The 14,287-nt window shown below is 40.7% G+C and overlaps 1 protein-coding gene across 11 annotated transcripts in view; it reads right to left on the reverse strand.

Moving 5' to 3' along the window:
* The window catches only part of LOC108140588 (microtubule-associated protein Jupiter), a 30,724-nt gene that overhangs the window by 12,728 nt on the left and 3,709 nt on the right, over positions 1 to 14,287 (reverse strand). For 2 of the 11 annotated variants that reach the window (XM_041709208.1, XM_041709206.1), the window contains exons 1-2: positions 2,527 to 2,687; positions 2,081 to 2,220 (exon numbers count right to left, since the gene is read on the reverse strand). The exons of 4 other annotated variants lie outside the window; for them this stretch is intronic. In XM_041709208.1, the coding sequence (XP_041565142.1) occupies positions 2,081 to 2,142 (62 nt within the window). In that variant the 5' untranslated portion in view covers positions 2,143 to 2,220; positions 2,527 to 2,687. Of the gene's footprint in view, positions 1 to 2,080; positions 2,221 to 2,526; positions 2,689 to 14,287 lie in introns of those variants that run through there. 5 more of the 11 variants (XM_041709205.1, XM_041709204.1, XM_041709209.1 and 2 more) reach the window with 5 other exon arrangements.

The following is a 14,287-nucleotide window of genomic DNA, read 5'->3' on the forward strand; positions in this document are numbered from 1 at the left end:
CGGACTTGGACTAAAACTCGGGACAGGTATGAGCGTAAGCGTGGTAAACGGAACAGGCATAAGCAAAAAAGCATTTCGGTAACGATTTTTGTTTCCCCACTCGAAAGGCGAAAAATGGGTGGTGCTGGGCAGGGGCTTGGTCAAAGAATTGCATGCAAAAACAAAAGCCGAAACTTACTGAAAAAGAAAGGCAGACTATATGGTAAGAGAAATACCCTGGGACAGGCGGCGATAAACGGTAATAAGATATTGATTTTTTTTGTGGTAATAGGTCGTGATTGTTTAATAATAAACATTTATTATACTTTGTATCATTTGGATAAACGGCGTATCTAATTAGTCTTAATGTTCAACCACAGGAATAGTTACCTAAATATATTGAAAAAAAACTAAGTAAAATCTGATTTTAAAGTAAAACTTTTCGACCCTTTGCTTTTTGGTCTATTAAGATGATTAGTAGGTCATAAAAAGACCCATAAATCTAAATAATACAAGTGAACGATAAATATTCATTAAATTTTTAAGTACACACAAGCTAAGTCATTTAAAAGATCTAGCTCTAAAAACGCATTGAATTTTATCGACAGTACGTTAATAAAATAATAAAAATGCTTTGGTTGCTTATTTTAAGATGTTCAAACATTAATGTGGCTCGAATATCCAATGAATTTTATTTCTACCGCCTTTTATGTCACGTCAAAATGAACATTTCGTAAACACCTCCTGAAAAATGCAAATTGCCCATTGTTTTGATGACGTTAAAAGAGACTGTCATACCCTTGTAGTAAGAAAGGGTACATTCCCAAAGAACGCCCGTCCCTTTGACTTTTGTGTGGTGGCATCGGGTGGACTGTGATGGGTGGTGTCGAGGGTGGTGCCTTGTGCGGTGGTTTTTCGTGGGGCAGTTGCCCGTTGGCGAAGGAAAATCAATGAGACATCCAAAGACATGCCACCGCCGGCTTGGGTAGTTCACTTGCGAGGCGGTTAGGTGATTGGGTGGGTGGTTGGGTACCTCGATAGTTTCGGTTTTGTGGGAAGTAGGCGCTTGCAAAAGTGGTGCTCCCCACATTACACATACGCCCCGTGCACACGCGACTGTATGGGTAGTAAGTATTAGTTAGTCAGTCAGTCAGGCGGCGAGGTGAACGAACGCTAAATTAATCTACACACATAACCAAATGAATATGCAGTGTGTGTTTGTTTGTGCGGTCTGACAGCTCAGACAATGGGATAAAGATGAAGATGTTGATGCAGATCACGATGAGGCTGCCTTCCGAACTGTTTGCCAATCAAAGTTCACTCGAGCGGTGGCAAACAATAAAAAAAATATGCAATAGGCACGTAACAGTTAATAAACTTCAGGGAAAATGAGTGGGTCGTCGGATAACCTCGATATAATTTATTGAAGTTGAGTAATATTTTAAGCGAGAACAGTTGCCTCAGAAATGACACAGAATATTTTTATCTTAAACTAAGCAACAGTAACAAAAACACAAATTCTTTAAGAGAATAAGAAAATGAAGTCTAAGTATGCATGCGTATACAATTTTTTTTTATAGATTACCAAATATTATTTAGTAAACAATGTTTTGTTTTTAATGACCAATCCAGTTTGTGAAGCGTGTCGTTATCAAACAAAGATTGTAGCATTTCCTTTAAATTCGTCATTAGTTAGACTCATTTTGGACATCAATATTTAAATAACTATTTGTAAAAAATGAACAATATTACAGAATTCTTTTTGTATATTAAATGTGTTAGTTATACTGAAATAAATGCATTCAAACCTCAGGAGACTTTTAACAAAGGAGAAATTGAACAAGGGATGTTATGAACAAAGCCAGTTTTTTATGTGATTAAATGCTTTCATCTACTGTCTTTTATGGCGGGAGTAATAACTTTTTTCTTACCACAAATTGGCTTAACTTTGTTTGTTTATGTATCCTTTATTTTAAGTACTTAATTAACATTAATTAAAAAAATTAACATTTTCTGTATTCCTTTTTTGGCATGCAAACTCCGAATTTTTTATTCACTGCAAAAGGGGTAATTTAAATTTTATCCTTGCCAATTTTCTTACCTCTTTTTGGCTTTGCCAACATTGTAAAGCTCAACGTGTTTGAAAGCAGCGTAGGCGGCCATTTCTGTTTTGTTTGTTTGCGAAAGGATAATCTCTCTGTTAAATGGATGCAATTGCTTTACTTTTCACACTAGAAAAATCTAAGCGCACGCGGAAATGGCGAAAAGCGGAGATTAGGCACGTGGGGGAAAATGTTGCAGGATGGATGATGACTCATAGATGGGGATGCTGCATGTGCGTAAAATCAATAAACCCACATATTTTAGAGAATGCAAGGAGCATCCCCGGAGAGAGAGAGAGTAAAATTGGGCGAAAGGGATGCACAGGAAGAGCAGACGGAACACGGAGAAAATTCCTCTAGTTGGCTAATTCAGGATTTCATCTTAATCCTTGTCTTGCAACATTTTCCACAACCAGTTCCCCAAATTCCCAAGCACTTCACTCACAAAGAAAAGCTAGAAAACTTTGATTTGCACTCGCGAGTATTTTTCGGTTCGAAGGATATATTGGCTATAACAATATATATATGTGTATTATTCTGTGGGTGGGCGCCCGCTGGTGATGTGCACGTTTCGATAAATGTCTGGCGACTAAAGTGCAGTGGGAAAAGTGAAAAGCATTTTATACCACGGCAGCGCGAGAAGTTTCATCGATCCAAAAACAACGACCGAAACCCAACTCATTCAGAGCGCAAAAGCTGACAAGAAGAGAGCGCGGAGAGCGAGCCCCCAGCCATGTGGCGCATCATAACAAAAACAAACTACAGCTGATGCTGACTGGAGTTGGAGCTCCCTCTGTGTTTCTCTCTCTTTTGGGACCGCGCTCTGTTCTCTCTTTCTTTCTCTACAGCAGAACCCAACTCGTGGTGGGTTAGACATTCTGATTGTAGGTCACAATAAGTTTAAAATACGCAAAGAAACCAAGCGAAAATATAACATATACTTAAGCCGCTCTTAAACACTTGCGGGATTAACATTTTGCATTTATTTTATGTGCGGCAGCGAGAAGTGTGCGCAGATATGCTTCAGTTATGCCGTGCCATTGCAAAAAAGCGTAAAAAGCGAAAAAATAGTTCAGGTCTAGTGCACTTCAGGGTTCCTATGCAATTGTTTCTCTCTCTAGCTTCGTCTTCTCGTTTCTTAAGATGCTTCTTCTTCATCTTTGGTAAATGCATCTAGTTTCTCCTAATAAAAAAAACAAGTGCATTCACATTTTCCCAACGACTGGTACTCTACCTTATACTTGGTTTTGGTTAAACAATATGCATTTTCATTGATTTATATGAAATTTGTTTACTTTTACGAATCAATTTTATTTTAAAATAATTATACTATTCATAAAATATTAACTAGTTTTAGTTTTTAATAAATCTGAAATCTTAAGGTCCTCAACACTAATACCAATTTAATTATTAGTATAACTGTACGCCTTTTTTTGTTTTGGACATATACAACATTTTTTTTTTCATTTAGTTTGAAGGTACCCTTTGGTGTATGAATATCAAAGGTCCCTAAGGTAAGGAGGCCTTGCCAATTGGCATCAGTAGTAGCAACCTACAAACATGTTTCCTAACCAAGATGAAGTTGCTGCCAACCCAGACATCGGGTCTCGAGTCTCCGAGGAGCTGTGGAACATTTCATTTGCCGGACATAAATCACTTTCATCATCACCGAACGTTCAGGCCAGCAGCAAGCTCTAATTTCAAGTGTCTTGCCACTAATGAGGCCGCCCCTTTTGCCGTTTTTGCTGCATTTGCTGCTGCTGCTGGGGCAAGAATTTAAATGCAAAATATATTTGCATACTTGGTTTTCTTGGAAAACATTTGGCACAGATTTGCACACAGAACAGGAAGCGCAAGCCAGCGACTAAGAGGATCGGGCCATGGAGCCGTAGAGTCGAAGGGGAAGTTGGGTCAAAACAGTGGTTATTTTTAGCTCTGCGAAGACACTTTTGTTTAGCCGAGCCAAAAGTTGACTGGCCGTCGTCGCTGCAGCCGCTTTTGCTTCTTTGCCGTTTTGCTATTTTACTATTGGTGGGTCGTGGGACTTGCGACCCACTGAGTGGTGCACGGGATGTGTGGTGAGGGCCGTTGAGGAGTGGTGCATGCGGCAACCTGACACCACCATGCCACTTGCCCCTTTTTCCCTGCTGTCGGTGTGTGTAAGTAAAAGCCTAGGCGTAATGCACTTGCACCAGAGTTGACAGTTCAGCTATTTTTCCTTGAATTTACATTTTTATATCAACTGTGCGAAACTTTTGAAAGCAATCATAATGAGAGCGTAAGATTTATATAACAAAAAAGAAATAGGTAAGCGTATACATACTAGCAAGCAATACTTAATTATTTACTTTTAGATAAACTTCTAATATAATAAATATTATAGTCTTTAGGTCAAAAGTATGATATAGAGTTTAAAGTATTTCCACTTAAAAATGTTACTCTTATTTATAACACAAGAATATAGTATGTAAAGCCAGTTGCTGTAATCCAAATTAAGACCTGCTGAACGCAGTCATATTTCTCTTTGAAAATTGGCAACACTGATGGAATAAAGACAGGGAGGGGGATGATGCATGGAATGGGGACTGTGGGGCACAAGCCCACTCCATGCGGTTAAAAATAGGAGAGCTCCGTCTCCTTCACCGCCATCTCCTGCCACTTCGCCCAGCTCTTGCTTAACAGTTAAGTGTCGCCTGATATTTCCCCAGGAGAAGTGCAATGGAACTCACTCGGGCACACAGATACACACTAAACACTTACTATATTTTGAGTACAGTGGTCGCTGGCAAAATATGAGCCTCTGAATATTTTATGATAATAAATTTTCCCATTTTTTATAACCATAAAATATTTTTTTTTACCTTTTTAACGCTTTCTCTATTGCACATTAAAATATATAAGTTTCTAGCTATTGTGGGAAATGGTCAAATGGTTATGTTATTTTATGCCTTTACGACTGCATAAAAGAGGCGGTTCTAAATAGTTTAGCAAGTCGTTTGGGCATAAATTTTAATATATATGTAAATACTTTCTATCCAATTACCAAAATAATAATCAAACTTTAAGGATTTATAACCATTTATCTTCATCGATGGGCTGTTCTGCAAAGCTTATTTTATGGGCGACCACTGTGATTGCGTGTGTGTGTCTAATCTCATCGAAACCGTCTGCTCCGCTTCCCTTTCTTCAACCTACACCCACGCCCCTTTTTTTTTAGTTCATGTGGTGCCCTGTCATGTGGACTTCGGGTAGTTAAAACATCATAAGGCATAAGAGTCGGGATAGATTGCAAGTACAAGCACGAGTATCTGAACGTGGGCAGTGGCAGCGGTAACTGACAATTGAAGTGGTGCGGCGGCAAACCCTAATGATTATAAGCCAGGCATCGACACTTCGCCTTTTCCAACCAGACATTTCTTCGGCACATACTGCGAATATTTAAGCCAATAAATAATTTCACTGCACAAAGTGAAATTTCCGGCTGCCGAGGCTCTGCATAATAAAAATTACCATGATGGATACGTGTCCAACATATGGAAATGCTGCCCACTGTATACGCGGGTATATGTGTAGGTAGCAGCAGTATTTGTGACATTCGGAAATGCATTTTCCAAGCCATATTTATGGCCAACTTTCGTTAATTAAAAATTTTACACTCACTTGTATTGCGCATGGTATTAATAGCGAAGCTACCGAGTTACAGGTGAAGTAATTGAGAGCTCTTAACGATCGTGAGAAGGTTAGAGAGCAGCCTGGAGGAGTTTTTTGTGCTCCAGGAAGCAAAAGCCTTTTTAACTTTAAAGACTCGGTTTTCTCATTTGGGAAAAATGTGTTTTGTTCATTTTTATGCTTTACAACTTTAACAGACAATCTTTTTAAACCTTTGAAGTATTTATTATAAAAATCAAATAAAAACCTGTAAAGGAGTAGTTGAATACCATCATTTTTGCCAATTATTTTAGGTCAAAACTTGCATTAAAAGTTGTAACAAATTACAATTAGAAAAACTCACAGACTGATAGTTTTACCGTAATGGTGTTTTTAAAGACATGATCCGTGCATGATCAACATCCTTTGGAATCACTTAATGCAAGCTGAGGACTTTCAACTTTCTTATCTCAAGCCAAAAGGCGGAAAGAAAAAGAAGGATCACTGCCCCTGTGTACATTTTCACATATGAATAGTATTTAGTTTTCTCTGCAGGCCATTGACTGACCACCAAAAACTCTAAAAAGCGGAGATTAAGTAGAGCAATTAGGAAAACGTGCACTGCAAACAACCGAATCCAAAAAAAAAGAGGAGGAGACGGACCAACAGTAGAGGAATACAAACACACGGTGAGCTGAAAGCCATCAAAAAGCTACTTTCGGTCAGAAAGGTGAGCGGTTACCGGTGAGCTACCCGTGCTCTCTGCTCTGGAAACTTGGCCATGCCCCATCCAGCGTTTAACATTCAAAATTCCCCTTGCCACATGCCACGTTTAGATTGGGGTAACAACTCATTTGCCATTTGCTTTCCCGCTGCTGCTGTTGTTGCTGCTGTTGTTGCTGCCGCTGGGAAATGTCTCGGAAATTAATCTCTTTTTTGGCTGGGCCTGTTTATCATATTATTAAGGCATTAGTGGAGGCCTAAGGGGCCAGCTGCAAATCGCTGAATCGGGCTTTATCATTATCAAGGGAAATGCATCATCGTCGGCCGAGGTAAATCTTTTAATCAATCTCCATTTTCCCTGGCGCCCTGAGAAACCGTTAGAGCACCACCACGCTCCGCATTTCCCCGATCGCAGTAGAACGAATGCAATGGATATGGCAAACACTTTCGCTTTTCGCTTTTAAATGCCTTTCGTAGATCCAAAGGCAGAGGGCCCGGCCCGCATATATGGAGTTTAAATTGGAGTTTGGCCCAAACCTCGATTCCAAATTGTCTTTTAATGATGGCCAACAATAGCGCAACTTCCTTGAATGCATTGTGTGTATACGCACTCACAAACACTCGCCTATTAAAGGTACTAAGGTAACAATTACCAGAGCAGCACAAAGCTAAGCAAAGCTGGCGTTAAATTAATGCTTTAATTTCTTTTGACTTTTAACTTTTCAACTCTTTTCGGCTCCGTTTCTTCTAGAGAAACTCTTTTTAATACACTTGGAAAAAATATCGAATGGATACTTATTCATTTTAAGAAAACAGAACGAAAGCCAACGGATCATAAAAAAGATAAAAACGCAAATATTAATTATAGATTAAATGCATCCAATGTCTAAATTTGGAGATTTTTATTTGTTTATGCAGCCTACCCCAACTACAAACTCCCCATTTTCGAAATGCGTGAGGTCCAATCGAAAAACAATTTCTTGTGCACCGGGAAATGTGAAAAGCCATCTTGAATTGAGCGCATCGAGAAGGAAATGTTGCTAAATTCGTTGGACAGCGCCAATATGCAACATCTCCAGATGAGGCTGTCTGCATATATCGCTATATATACGCCTGTTCACGCTGCGTCTGGGCAATAAAATGTCTGGCACTTGATCTATCCAGACCTGCGAGCCATAAGGAAGCTAAAGAGCTGCTCCCGAGGCGTCTTTAATGGGTTCGAGTTGAGCGGCAGAAAAGCAGACCACTTGGGATAGTCTGCTACCCTACGGCATTAGCCCTACCCCTATGTCTTGTGCAAAAACTTTTAAACTTATGTTTTCGGGCCAGGAAATTCTTTGTTTATCGATTTGCCTAGAAACTTTTTAAGAATTATCGTAATCGGTTAAGGTAAGTTTACTCTACCGCCACGCCCATTCACCTGCAATACCGCATTTGCCTTGACATTTTCCCCAACCCCACATCGGCAAAGAAAATTTCACAAAACTTTTCGCAGCAATTGCCACTTGCATATGGGAATGGCAATATAAAAACTTGGAGTAGGAGGCGACGAGCCAGGGCAAGGTCTGTAGTCTGTAAGCCTGGTCCCAAAAACGTTTTCAATTAGATGGCATAAACTTTAAATTGGGCATTCTCGGCGATAAATTAGAGTGAAATTAAAACAATTGTTCGCTGTTGATGACTGCGCGGGGCTACATTTCTATAAGCGAACTAATTCCGTGGATAGGCGTGGGTTGCAGACCTCAACACATGGTCGAATGTTAGCTTTAAAACATTTTTATTAAATTGGGATTACAATTCCGACTACGGTTGAGCTTTTCTCAGTTAAAATTTCCAAGTTGGTGTTTTTATAAATCTATAAACTTGAAAATTCCCTGCCATATATGGAATTTGTAAAGAAAATACAATTCCGGTATTAAAGCTTAAGGCAAAAGTAAATTTGCCATAAATATTCGACGAAGTGGGTTATAAATCCTGAATATGCTAAAAACTACATATTTTTAAACCTTAATTTATACTAGCCCAAAATCTATTAAAACTCAAATTATGAGTAGTGGGTTCGATTAACACACGTTTGACTGTAGATTCTCTAGCAGATGTGTAATTGCAACAGTAGTTACAAAACTCTCTATCTGCGATGTTGTTCAAATGCAACAATGCCTGCGATGGCAATGGACTCGCAGCTATTTCGAACCTCATCTGATGATCGCATGTCTCAGGTGCATTCAAGGTGGTATTCCGCCAATCACCCGCCGCTGGGAAACGGATAATGGTCAAGTGCACTGCGTGATTCGGCGCACTCCAACTTCAGCTCGGAACGGATCGGATCGGACGGGATGGGATCGAATGGGATGGAATGGGAACTGAGCACAACGGGGCTGGGTGTTTGCTTAGCCATTAGCTCAAAGTCGAGAGGCGAACGCCGAAATTGTGCATCAAATTGGGCTCTCGATCGGCTTTGGCCTCGGTTTCCGAACTACAGTTTCTCCCCGCACCAGATGTGGAGTGAAAAGTTTGCACATAAAGCCAGCCAGCGAAACGGGGGGTAAGTCGCTGAGGAGCGGCGGCTGAAATATTATTTGTTTATTAACCGAGTGAAAGGCAACCCGAGTTTGAATTTGTTCCACTGTCTGCTTAATTAAAATCACTAAGAACACATTCGCCGAGCTGGCGACTAAGTGATGCCCTGTAATGAGAAGTATCACTAACCTTCTGACTTTGATAAAAAAAAGGTATGAACGTGATTATTCTCATTGAACTACTTGATAAAGATCTTCAATATATGCTTCGGATATAAAACTATCCGCGCCATGCAGATTTGTAATAATTTTTAGAAGCGGAGTAAAAGCGGAGCGGAGATGAGGACCACCATGTCCAGCATGTCAAGGATACTAACTTTCCCTTTAGTTTCAATGCTTAATTCATTGTTATCCCTCATATTAAAACATCCAAGATATATATACCTCAAAAGGTCTCTGTCATTTACCTTCCAACAAATCTTCGAGTATCGGGTACAATTAACTTCAAGCCAAGTCGCAGACCCCAAGCAATGTCAACGAATTTATGGCTTATTCTGGGAAACTCACGCTTGCCGGCCGCTCCGCTGACTAATATTTCCGACCAGAGCGTTAACACAGTTTAAAAGCCACTAAAACAAGATGGGGGAGATGGCTCAGGGAAATAGGCGGTTGAATGGAGCGCGTGTGTGTCAGCACTTTTCACATTCGTCGTACGTGCAGCCAAGAGGAAAATGCAGCTGTCGACGGAGTCGCGCTGGAAATTCTTTTCCAGCTTAGAGCAGATCTTAGATAATCCGCAAGCTGAAGTCTGGCTGACTGAATGCATTGCCTATTTCCCAGTTAATTGAAATTCCTGGAAACTAAATCAAATGTTAGATGAAATGCTCCACGCAACTGGTTCTCACTACGCATTGCTCCACTCCACTCCCGGATCACTTTGGATCGTTTGATGCTGTGTGGCATGCGCAGCTGAGCCCCAGCCCGAATCCGATTCCGAATCACAATTCCAATCCAAATCTCATCTCGCGCCTCATCTTTGGCATGCCAACGGAACATTAACGCGAGATGATATATATATAGCAAAACACTGCGGAGCCAGTGATCTGATCTCTGCTCCATTCTCTACCAAAGATGGCCCAGAATCTACGACTGGGAGCTGCTGCCTCAAATGCATTCCATTCATTATGATTACTATTAAATTAGGAAGAACGGGAATTCTTTTTCTACTCCTTTATTTTACACTCCATCTTTCGTTCTGCAGCTCCGTCTCAGATGCGAATCATTTTCGCTAGCACACTGCGCTCAAACGACGGTAATTATTTACGCCGATTTCAGTGTGCAGCTAATGCCGCAGCCACAACACCAACAACAGTGCAATTGTGGCACGAACTCCGCGCCGATTTACCCTGATCTCCTCCTCCTCATCCAAAAATATTAGACAAATGACTTAAGTTAGCGGGGAAATGGTGGATCGTAGAAAACAATCGCAGCTAATGCAGCACGTAATAATTCGACACTCTATAGCTGATTCGTATTAAATTTTGCAGAGATATAAAAACGATCGTATACCAAAATCCGGTCAATAAACAAAGTTCAATTGACATGCATTAGAAAGTATTTTAACGAACTTAATCGTTCTTAAAATTACTTAAAACTACCTAAAATATAAATATTGGTATGTTCTACTTGATAAATTGATATAAATTTAGAAGGAGCAACTATTTTTAAAAGAAATTATTTATTCGTAAAAAATTTACACTTTTTAATGATCAATATTGGGCGAAATGCCAATTTATCCATTAAATGTATAATCCCTAAAAAGTTAAATATATGGTTTCAAAATCACTCTTTCTCGAAGTGTTTGGACTGCATATCAGGCACAATCGATCATCTCTGGTGGCTTCCCCATCTAGCAACTGGGACAGACATTCCTTTTCGGCTAACAAAATGTGCAAAATGCAAATTCACCTCACCGCTCAGTCAATCATTTCCAATCATCAATCAATCAATCAAATTCGCACCACGCCAGCACCTGCGAACGCACTTAACGATAGATCATGGCTCCAAAGTCCGACATCGATATTCCCCAATTGCACATAAATTGCAACAGTCATTTTCGCAATTCAGAAAACAAATCAAATAAGGAACCTCAAATTGGTGACTTCTTTGGTTGACTTTGATGGCGTTTCCTTTGAACCTTTACCTAAAAGGCTATCTATATGACTAATGCCAAGTAGACCATTTGTTTTCATTATTTTCATTTTGAAAAGGGAAACAAAAAATGTATAAACTTTTTGATTTTTAAAATTGTAATTAAATTAATATATTAAAAAAAAAATCTTTGTCTTCATAGACATTCTGATAAACTTATTTACTTAAAAATTACATTTTACATGTATTTTACCCAAGATAGCTCCAAAGCGACACCTAGCGCTTATGCTATGTACTATGAATCGGGCTGCCAGATCTTAGAAACAGTGGCGCCACCAATTCGAGTCTACAAAATCTCCCGTTAAGATGGCGCCAGTGAGGAGATCCATAAACATTATTTCAAAGTTAAATTTGTTGATGTTTATAAAGCAATAAATCTATTTTTAAAAAAAAATTCAAATCAACGAAATGTTTTTATAATTTAAAGAAGCCACTTGTTTATTTCTTATCATAATTTATTGCCCCTAATTCGACCCTTAACCCCTGGGCTGCCTGCATGCTGCGTCAATAAATGAACTGGTTTGTGTGTATTTACCCATTTCCATATGCATCTGTTATCTTGACCGGCTGCTATCGGCTCACTTTGCTTACATCCGCTTGGGTTTATGGGCAAGACGACAACAATAATAATCAAGGAAACCCGAACTCAGTTTGTAAATCACAAACACATAGGGGTTCCAAAACAAACAATTGTCTGATTTTGGGCTTAGGACTGATAAACTCATCATATCGAAGGGTTTTTCGCCCCCTGATGAAGATGCCCCATAAAGGCCCGCATTTCGATTGCTTTTGTTTTTCAACCAACGCTTGCTTGGAAAATAGTTCCAGGAATTAATTTCCGATAAGGGGGAGAGAAGCAGAAGTGGGGCACCTGCCACACAGCCGGTTCTCGTGCGATTCTCCCAGAGCGACAAAAGAATTTAGCGGAACGGAAGAAAGCGTCGATGGGCTGGACTCGAGAACCTGTTTTGCAGATTGTTTCTGGAATCGGAATCGACAGACGACCTAGCTGCGAACTGCGGATCACTGATCGCTGATCCCTTGGCAGCGATTTGAGGAAGCCAACGCATCTCCTTCGATGGTGCTCCATCATCTCGGGGACCACTTGGCACAAATGACGCGGCACAAAACGGGGAGGAGCCTGCGATGGGATGAGGATGAGCTGTCAGAGGCCATCGGGGGCTGTTCTCCGCTCACTGTTTGCATGCGAATCTCGGCTTCTCCATTTCAGTCAGAGTGTCAAGAGTGAACGAACTTTCGGGGCAAGCCGCACAAACACAAACTTCTCTTGTCATCCTCATAATAATCATCATCTACAGTCAATGGACTTGGCTTAAACTTGGATCGCTCCCCACTGCAAGTCTCGCTATCTAAACAGCAGCTGTGCCAATGATCTGGCACCGCCTCCTCCCAGAAACGAACGCACGCTATACATATCTCAGCTTTTAAACAATATGGAACAAACATTTATGCACCATGTATGCAAACAAACATATATGTGCATACTCAAGACAGTGGGTGATCGCTAAATTAGAACTAATTGGCTGCTGAGACACAGTTTCATGTCAAAAAAATTGCATGTCAAAATAACTCATGTGAAGACTTGCATACATAATATTAACTACTTTTTATTTATTAAAACCATTTCCTTTACCTCCTTTTTGTTAACTACTTTATATAGGTATTTAAAAATATTACAAAATCCTTATAAGGATTAAACACTGTAGCTGATATAATTTTGTGAATAGTGGACTGGCTAAAGAAGTCAACTTTGACTTATCGCCAGGCGAAGATCGTTTCGCGAGGGGCGTTGTCGGAACAAAAAACAATTTGCATGGAATAACCCAGATTGTGGCCATTGACTCGTTGGATCGCATTTCTCATTTCCAGTTTCTTCTTGGCGAAAGATCTTTAAATAATCTCTATGCAACTGGGCCTGTGTTATGGGAGTTATGGCCTGACCAATTAAGCGTAATTTAATTCATTGCCAAAAGATCTGCAGAAATCAGCGAATAAATTTTCGTCTGGGGTGTGTCAGTCCCTCGAGAAGTTTCGAGAGACAAAAGAATCTTTGAATATATAAATGTGATCGTAAAAGCTTTATAATATTAAAACACTGGCTTTAAACACAACATTCCAAATTTCTTACAGAGAAAGTTCTAGTGCCCAGAAGAGGATCCTTGATCCCCGGCTGTCTGAGAGGTTTTAATACCCCTCCCATTATTCAAAGAACATGCTTAAACTGAAATTGATTTAATTTGTGCAAAATCCCGGGGCATTGCAATGCTGAAACCAACCCTCAGAGAGGGTTCTATACCTGGTGGTGGTTGCAGTGGCACGGAAACCCCTGCCGCCGAAAAGTGGAGTAACAAATTCACTTTCACAAATCCCAATCCCAGTCAGCTCCTGCTCCAGATCCGCCCGAGGCCCTCAGCCATTGCACTTGCAAATGCAGCGACATCAGCAACCCTTGCGAATCCTTGCCTCAATTGCCTCGCTTTTAATCCTTGGGGGATTTCCTTTTCGCAATGGGGGTGGCGGCGAGGGTCTGTCGCCGTCTGTCTGATTTCAAGGTCCAAAAGTCAGCCGACAAGGGCAGTTTTGCGTTTTCTGTTTGTGCCTTCATTGGTATAGGCATCGGCATCGGCATGCAGGTGGTAGCGGGTTAATCGCATAATTGAGCAGCCCAGGAGCAGGCGACGCACTCATCAGTGATTCACAGCCAGGCGAGCGACTCGTCTGGCTGCAACAAAGGAATAACACACCCTGTTCGAGTCCCACAAAGAAATCGCCGTGGAACGTGTGAAGCCTGCCGATGATTGTGGATACGGGCAGAGGCGGCCCACAATGCAAATATGCACAAATTATAAATACATCGGATCCGAGGCTCTGTGTGGGAGCAATTCATTTAACCCGAGTCGGGCCAGCTGGCGAAACAGCAAATTGCAACAAAGAGCGAGGCTGGAGAGAAAATTGGCTGAAAGGTTTTCCATCAGCGGCGCTGCTGAGTCAGGGATCCGCGTCTCTGGATCCAAGGCAGCGGTTCAGCAATAAATTCATAACCAAAGGGAGTTGGGGAAGCTGAGGCATTTACACTTGCGGTCG

This window comes from Drosophila elegans, unplaced genomic scaffold (genome assembly GCF_018152505.1).
Source record: "Drosophila elegans isolate 14027-0461.03 unplaced genomic scaffold, ASM1815250v1 contig_476, whole genome shotgun sequence".
NCBI classification, from domain to species: domain Eukaryota; kingdom Metazoa; phylum Arthropoda; class Insecta; order Diptera; family Drosophilidae; genus Drosophila; species Drosophila elegans.